Source organism: Bidens hawaiensis, unplaced genomic scaffold (assembly GCF_021521415.1).
Source record: "Bidens hawaiensis isolate Kalapana, Puna unplaced genomic scaffold, B.hawaiensis_p1.1 tig00023305_1, whole genome shotgun sequence".
NCBI lineage: Eukaryota > Viridiplantae > Streptophyta > Magnoliopsida > Asterales > Asteraceae > Bidens > Bidens hawaiensis.
The window spans coordinates 93,370-102,489 of NW_027493655.1; the positions used below are offsets into that span (position 1 = coordinate 93,370).

At 35.8% G+C, this 9,120-nt stretch overlaps 1 protein-coding gene across 1 annotated transcript; it reads left to right on the top strand.

The window, feature by feature from the left end:
- The first annotated feature begins 1,385 nt into the window (after positions 1 to 1,385).
- LOC143567287 (uncharacterized) lies at positions 1,386 to 3,668 on the top strand. The gene is made up of 2 exons (XM_077053746.1): positions 1,386 to 1,880; positions 1,961 to 3,668. Exon 2 carries the CDS (start codon positions 2,004 to 2,006, stop codon positions 3,666 to 3,668), a length of 1,665 nt encoding a protein of 554 aa, XP_076909861.1. The 5' UTR covers positions 1,386 to 1,880; positions 1,961 to 2,003.
- The last annotated feature ends 5,452 nt before the right edge of the window (positions 3,669 to 9,120 follow it).

Here is a 9,120-nt window from a genome sequence, read left to right on the forward strand (position 1 = left end):
ACATAATATTACCATCTTACCAATTATGTACTAAAGTCAAATGATTTTCTCCTTTTATGCTCATATTTTGTTACAAAAAATAAGTGGAAAAAAATCATTATTATTAGCTTTTTAGTGTTTTGATGGGCGTATAAAATACACATAACACAGGCTCCATAAAGTGAATGTTGAACACTTGTTGCAGGCAAGAGAGTGATTTTGAAAATAATAATAAATAATAAATAATAATAATTTGATGCTCTCATTCTTGTTTCTTTCTGTCTATCGGTAAAGATCAATCACTGGTAAGTAAACCAAACCCTTATAACCATTTTTATTTTTATTTATCTTCTCATATTCAAGATTCCAATCATTTTAGCACTCACGTGCCATTCAATAATGAACAACAAAGTCAAGGTCTTTCTGGATCTGTTACAGTTATAGCTGCTGGGTATTTGCTTAAATTCCTTCATTTCATTCTTCACTCATTATATATCAAACAAAATTAATTAACGTTTTTTGGTTTATTAAACCACTTGTTTTCTAGTTTGAATTTGGAGAAACAGAGATTTGAAGCTTCGTCTTTTTGTGGGTATTACTCTAATTTATTTCTTTCTTTCTTTCTTTCTCTTTTTGTTTTTTAAATTGGGAGTTAGGGTTTAAAGATCCAATTTTTGGTGGATAATTTTCAATTATTTTTTTAATTTAATAGTTTTGTTCTAGAATTTTGCTTGTTAAGTTGAAAATTAGGGGTTAAAGATCAAATCTTTGGTGGGTATAAGTCAAATCGCAAGAAAATGAAGTCGAAATATCGAGGCTTTAAACTAAAGCCGAAAAATTCGTGTTGCGTAAAAGATTAAAAACCCTGTGTTTGATCATTTCAGAAGTGAATCACTACATTAAACTACGGTGGGATGTTTGCAAGAAACCGGCCACTCTGAGGTATGATTTTGATTTTGTACTTATTGTCTTGTTATTAGTTAATTAATATCGAAATAGAAAGAAGCAATTAGATGGTTTGGTCCCATTCCAAAATTTAAATTTGGATTGTGACCTTTCTTGTCTTGTCTTCAAAGCAAAATTTAACATTTCTTTAAGATTGGTAGTACTACACAAAGGAAAGGAAAGGAAGCAATCACTTTTTGGCACATAACATAACTTTATGACTATTTGATTCAAACATTCAAAAGACCATTTATTTCTGAAGATGGGGTCCACAAAGTAAATAAAATGTGGAGAATCATACTAGCAAGTAACAATTTATGGTAGTTAAAATGTTGTTTTGATAGTCAAGTATGTATTTTTGAGTAAATTTCAAGTTGGTTGGCTTTATTTATGATGGAAAGTTCTTCCTTTAGCAGATGCCCTTGTAAAGAGGGATTTGTCATGTGTGTGTATGCTTTGTATCTCTTATGCTTAGTGAACATGCAACATTCTCAAAACTTTTGATCTTTATTCTTTTTATCTTCAGAAAATATGAGCAATAAAGTGAAGTGTAATGATCCAAGACAGCTAACTACTACACTACTTTATTATTCATGAAAAAAAGTCATAATCTTGATTTTCTTTTTCCTCTCATTTTGGGCCCCTTTTGAACATGTCAGTTTCTTCCAGCTTGAGGAACCATTTTTTTGACCTGGATCCAACTTTATGATCTCAAATATGGCTTCTTTGATCAACAAATGGCTTAATATTTTTCAGATCATTTTAGTCTCATAGTCTTGAAAGTTTGTGTTTTTTTATTATTACAAGAAAATTGGTCCTTAGATCATTTTACTATAAGAAAGCCTTCACAAGTTCCATGTTTATTAATTATTACTTACATACAGTTTTTGCAGGGTTTACTCTTTAAATTGGCTTCTGGTTCAACTTAGGCTCATAATCTTAAATTCTCTCATCAGGTTTGACTTTCTGCAAATTGACTCTCAATTTCCCAAATTCTTGAACAAATCATTTTTAATATTGTGCTTATTCTCAACAGGTTTGGTTTTTGCAAAATCTGTTTAATCTATACCTTTTGAATTATGGTAGAAGATCATAATAAAGAGAACAAAGTCATGGTTGACTTTCAGTCAACCGAGGAGTGGTTGGCATATGCGAATGATCTTGTACCCATGGCTCTAGAGAAGGCCTGGGAAGTTAAAGGGTTTCAGGGGAGGTGGAAAATAATCATATCAAAGTTAGAGCAAATCCCGACTCGGTTATCAGACTTATCAAGTCATCCATGCTTCACAAAGAACACCTTATGCAAAGAACAACTTGAAGCGATTTCAAAAACATTAAATGAATCACTTGAAATGGCAGAAAAGTGTTCAAAAGATAAACAAGAAGGAAAACTTCAAATGCAGAGTGATCTGGATGCGTTATGTTGTAAAATCGATTTGAATCTACGCGACTGCGGGCTTTTAATAAAAACCGGGATTTTGGGAGAGGTTGCATTGTCGGAAGTTGAAAGTACAAGTCAAGGAAGCAGCAATATTACCGAGCTTTTAGCCCGGCTGCAAATCGGGCATTTGGAAGCTAAGCATAAAGCTCTTGATAATCTTGTTGAGTTGATGAGAGAAGATGAAAAGACCGTTTTGCCCTTCTTGGGACGAAGCAGTTTATCGGCTTTGGTACAACTCCTTACAGCCACGTCTCCAATAATAAGAGAAAAGGCGGTTACCTTGATTTGCACGTTAGCAGAATCGGGTACTTGCAACAGTTTACTTGTTGCAGAAGGTGTTTTACCGCCTCTCATAAGGCTGCTCGAGTCTGGTAGCTCGGTTGGTCGGGAAAAATCTGCTATCGCCCTTCAAAGATTATCCATGTCTGGTGAGATAGCCCGTTTGATAGCGGGCCATGGTGGGGTTCCGTCACTAATTGAAGTGTGTTGCAAGGGTGATTCCGTCTCCCAAGCTTCTACTACTTGTACTTTGAAAAACTTATCCGTGAAACCCGAACTGCACCCGACCCTAGCCGAAGAAGGGGTTGTGAGGATCATGATCGGTTTACTCGATTCAGAGGTATTATTAGTAACTAAAGAATACGCAGCCGAATGCTTGCAGAATCTCACTTCAAGTAATGATGATATCAGGCAGTCTGTTATAACCGAAGGCGGGATTCGCAGTCTGTTGGCTTACCTCGATATTGGTCTACCTCAGGAGCCCGCAATCAGGACTGTACGGAACCTTGTCGGGTCCGTTTCAGCTGAAACACTAATTTCAATAGGCCTGCTTCCGAGGCTCGTGCACGTGCTTAAAACAGGCTCAACCGGTGCCCAAACCGCAGCGATAGGGACCCTGTGTCGGATTTGTGACTCGTTAGAAGTGAAAAAGCTTGTGGGAGAATCGGGGTGTATCCCGCTACTAATTAAACTACTCGAAGTGAAAGCGAATGAGGTTCGGGAGGTGGCGGCTCAGGCGCTGGCGAGCCTAATGACACTCGGGTGTAATGCTCGAGAAGTGAAACGGGACATGAGAAGCGTACCGAGTTTGGTTCAGTTGCTTGACCCGAGCCCTCAAAACACGGCTAAGAAGTACGCTGTTTGTTGCCTTGGGGTTCTGTCAAGAAGCAAGAAGTGTAGGAGGGTTATGATATCATATGGCGCAATTGGGTATTTGAAGAAACTTACAGAAATGGATGTTATTGGGTCCAAAAAACTGTTGGAGAGGCTGCAAAGAGGGAAATTTAGAAGCCTTTTGGGGTGAGTGATGTACAATGTTAATGTTGTGATTGTTGTTTCATAGTCTTGTATGAAACATTGTAACCTAAATCAACTTGGGATGTTTTTATTGGGATGTTTTTATAAGGTTGTATAAATAACACCATGATTTCAGTTTCCATAAAAAAAAGAATGTGTATTATTCAAGTACAAATAGTTTTTGTACCCTTACTTTTACAATCTACATCTTATATTATTCTAGGAAACTATAATACATAAACAGAATACAAACGAAAAATTTGTTCCATTTAACTAACAAAAACGTTGAAGAAATTGATAGGTAGGGCTGTCCAAACCACTCGCCTCTCGCTCGAAAATTGCTTGTTCGATTTCGGCTTGGTTTGGAAGTGAGCCGTTCGGCTTGGTTCGGTTTAAAAACAAGCCATGCACGAGCAAAGCTTCGCTCGGTTTGGTTCGGTTCGTTTTGCTCGAATTATTTTTTATTTATTAGTTTTATATATAAATTTTATGTATATATATAAAAGCATACTATTTTTTTAAGTTCAAATTTCCCTCGTTTTATATATGTTTTGTTAACTTTGAGTTTTAGACAATTTAAAGTTGGAAGTTTAGACATTTTAGAGTTGAAAGTCTTGAATTAATGATATTTTGAAGTTTTAGAAATTTAAAATTGAAAACTTTTTACAAAATAAAGCAAAACCAAACCAAGTTTAAGCATAAAGATATTGCTCATTTCTTTAAATTCAATCCGCTCGGTTCGGTTCGGCTCGCTTTCAAACCAAACCAAGTATGAGCAAGTCTGTGTTCGGTTCGGCTCGATTCGTGAACAGCCCTACCTACCGACAGGAAGTAATTAAGAAACAACACTATAATAAAAATAGACCCAAGGATTATTTGGTAAAAAAAAAAGATGGATGGAAAATTGGAAAGTAGACTAGACACGTTAGAAAACACAGGAGAGCACTAACAATATTTGGCAGCATCAAACCATTGTACTACATGCTTCCCTAATGGTACAGTATATTTTGTGTGATCCTTTTTTTAATAATAATCTATACCATATATATATATATAACTAGCCAGTTGTCCGCGCGATGCAGCGGTGTACGCGCAAACATAATTGGCGTTAGTACGTTTGTAACCTCGAGCGGTATGTGCGTAACCCGAGGTGGTATGCATTTAACGTAGCATCGGACGTGTAACCAATGCCAGTAAGCGCATCACATAACGCTTATGCATGAGCAATCCAATATGTATAAACAATGTCATCTGCGTAAATGATGCTTCAGCGCACGTAACTGGTGGCGACAATCAAGAAGCAAAGATTTCAAATAAACTACTTTTTAACCCAATTCGTTTTAATAGACATGTTCCGACCCGAAAACGTTTTAACTCGAAGCCCATTTTGACATAACCCCTTTCAATCTAAACCCATCCCGGCATGAACTAAATTAACCCTTTTTATATAAACTTGTTCCAACAATAACTCGTTTCGACACCATTAGCCAAACCTGCCCGACCGTTGCCGGTAATAACTGGTAATCATGTAACCATGTTAGTTTTTTAAAAAATAATAAACTATAGTAATACCATACTCAAATTAAAGATAATAAAATGCTTGTTTTTATGGTGTAATTTTTTAGAAAAAATATTAACGTGTGAAAAAGTTATGGCTGTTAAAAAGTCGTGGAAGTAGTTGGTTTAGAATGAGGGGAAAATGTGTAACTATTTAATAAATTAACAAAACTTGATTGAAGTTGAAGGACCATTATTGTAAATTATTTTTGAATGTGTAAAGACTATATTATCCCGACATTTTTAAAATCCTATGCATTGTTACTTGTATAATATGTAAAAGGGGTGGTACCTCCTAAAATTTAAGAGATCCATCACTCTTATATTATATATAGTATAGATATAAGAGTGAGCGACCTCTTCAATTTTAAGAGGTACCATTCTTGTTGCGTATTCTACAAGTAATAATGCATAAAAAATGTAGAGTCAATATAGTCTTTGCTCATTCAAAAATAATTTACAAGTCCTTCACTTCAATCAAATTTTGTTAATTTATTGAATGGTTACACATTTCACCATCATTATAAACCAACTACCTCACGACTTTTTAACAGGCGTAACTTTTTCACACGTTAATATTTTTATAAAAAAATTACATCATAAAAACGAGCATTTTATTCTCTTTAATTTGAGTATGATATTGCTATAGTTTATTAATTTTAGAAAAACTAACATGCTATGTGATTACCAGCTATTACAGGCAACGGGTCGGGCAAGTTTGGCTAATGATGTCGAAACAGGTTTGGATTGGAACAAGTTAACACAAAAAAGGGTTAACTTAGTTCGTGTCGGGATGTGTTTGAATTGAAAGGGGTCATGTCAAAACGGGTTTCGGGTTAAAACATTTTTGGGTCGGAACAGGTCCGTCAAAACGAATTGGCTTAAAAAGTAGTTTATTTGAAATTACTTTACATTTCATTTTTGTTTCTTGATTGTCCCACCAGTTACTCAAGCACCAGTTACGCAAATGACATTGTTTATACATATCGAATTGCTCGCGTATAGGCGTTGTGTGGTGTGCTTACTGTCACCGGTTACGCGTCCGGGGTCATGTTAAATGCATACCACCGCCAGGTTACCCGCATATCGTTGCGATGTTACAAATATACTAATACCGGTTGCGTTTGCGCATACACCGCTGCATCGCGCGGCACCCGGCCGGTAATAATATAAACAGCATACAGCAGCAGGAGCCTAAACCGAAAACCCCATTTCTTTTGTTTCTTACAGGGTACGAACCCTATTTCTCTCTTTCAATTGTTTGCTTGTTTTTCACCGAATGAATGAATGACGGATTTAAAGTATAGAGGCGTAATACCCAGGCACGAATTCGTCATCAGATGAAACTCATTTCGTTGGGTACTTTGTTGATGCTGCAAAAGCTTTCGATGGACTGCGTGGGCGCAAAGCAACTCTTAATTTCCCTCGTGATTTTGGGTATTCACTTACACGCCCGTTCCACTAGGGTTAGTAAAATTATATATATTTGATTGGTTATTGTTGTTGTTGTAATTAAATTTAATTTAGGAGGAAATTGGCTGCCAGCCGGAAAGAAAAGAGTCATGTTGCTGAGGCGGAGAAAAGTCCAGTTAACAAGTCAAAGTTAGTAAAATTTCATTCATTTTTCGATTTGGTTAATCTCACACGTATATTTTATTCTAACAAACATTAAAACAAGTTTGGTGTAATTCGGTTATTTGGTTTGGTTTGGTTTGGTTTGGTTTTTGGAACGAGACACAACCAAATCCTAACCGTAACTTTTCAATCTTCAAACAAAAACAAAATCGAATCATCTGTTATTAGTTTGGGTCGGCTCTTTTTATTTGATTGATGAGTTATTTTCTCACAATGAGACGAATTGTAGATCAGTTTGGTCTATCTTTTTGTCAATCAGAATTACTTGATGTTAGTTACTTGTCTTGTTTACACATTTTCATAGTTTAATTCTTGATTGAAATCCAACAAGTCTGTGTCATGTCATTCATTAGAAATTTGATCTTAGCGTTATGCAGCATCTTTAGTATATTTCAATCTTTACTGGTATCTCGAAAATCTTGAAAATTTTAATCTTTATGCTAATGTTATGTTTTCTCTCCTCTCGTTGTAGGTCGCCATCCAATCTGATGATTCACGACTCTTCGAAAAACCACGGTGACATACGTAAACAGTCTCAAACTGTGAGTAAAATGAGTGAAGTTAGTGCGTCGGTGGGTTTGATCAACCGTATGATTGATAACGGGTTGCTCACACGTGATTTGTGGTGCTTTGCACTTGATTTGATCGAAGATGTTGTAGAAAGGCACGGCTTTATGAGCTTGAGAGATGATGTTGAAGGGTTAACTTGGTTGATCTCAAGACCTGATGTTTCTTTCTATGTAGGTGATGTTGGGCTATGGTTATGTATATAAGGTTATCTATGACTTAATTATGTTTTCTCTATGCCATATTGTAGTTTTAGTATGGATTTTGTAGTTTTCAGTATATGTTTCCCTTTTCGTCGTCATTTTTTTTTTTGCTGAAACGCTAAATCCGCTTGCGGTTCTTGTTGTTACCGGCTCGTCTCCTATAATTTATTTAATGATACAAATTTCAAATTAGAATTGTATTACAGATTTGTTTATAAAGATTTCAAATTGGAATTGTTCGCTAAGCCCTATTTCGGGCAACCCTGTTTTGTAATCAAAATCAAGTTTCATCATCAGTAATCAATTCAGAAATTGTAATCCCTAACAGTTGTGCTGTCGAAATCCGAGTGCTTTGAATGAAATGAGTATTCAAGATCGAAGAAATGTGCAGAGGTTTAGTGGACTACATGTGTTTGTTTGATGTTGAGAGAATATTAGATCATAATGTAAAGCATGCTTCAAAGTTAGTCAAAACTGTCCAAATCCGAGTGCTTTGAATCAAGTGAGTAATATACAAGATCAAAGAAATGAGCAGATGCAGAGCGTGAGAAAAGGTTTTGAACCAATGCCGGAGAAAGAATTAGTTTCTTATAACACGCTTATTTTGGGATATGCACAAAGCACATGTACAATTAATAGCTATGATGGGAGATGTGTAATTATGCTAAATTGAAGCCTGATGTGTTTACTTTATCAAATGTTCTTCCGGTTGTTGCAGAGCACATGGATGTTTGGAAGGGAAAAGAGATTCATGGCTATGGAATTAGACATGGGTTTGAAAGGAACGGGTTCATTAGATGTGGATTGACCAATGTGTACGCAAACTGTAAAATGATGGAACATTCGTATCGGTTGTTTTGTTCACTACCTGAAAAGGACCGTGTTCCTTGGTGCTCTATGATTGCAGCATGTATGCAAAATGGTTTATTTGATTAATTAGGGGTTAAGATTGTTAGGCAAATGTACGTTAAATGTGGTAACATCAAACTTGCAAAATGTGTTTTTATGGCATGAAACAACACGATTTGGTGTCATGGACCGCCGTGATAATGGATTGTGCTTCACATGGTTATGCACGTACATGATGCCATCTCTTCATTCAAGCAAATGGAGATGGAAGGTTTTATACCAAATCATGAGGCTTTTGTGGCGGTTTTCACTGCTTGTAGCCATGCTGGGTTGGTCGCTTCACTTATTTTAATCGAATGGTCAAGGAATATGAAACAGTTCCTGAGTTTGAGGAGGCTTTTGGGCTCATATGCAGCATGCTACAAACGAGAGGTCACAAACCGGTTTTGTAGGTCGTACATGAACATGCACAATGTAAGAAAAGGGATTTGTAGCTTAATTTATAAGATAAATGGTCAACAGATGTTTTTTTTTCTTTTAAAGTTTCATTAGTCTTTTTGTATGGCAAGTTTCTAGTACTATAAATGAATAATTCTCAATATTTATAAATTCAAAGAATATGAATATAAAGAAATATAACTTTTCACC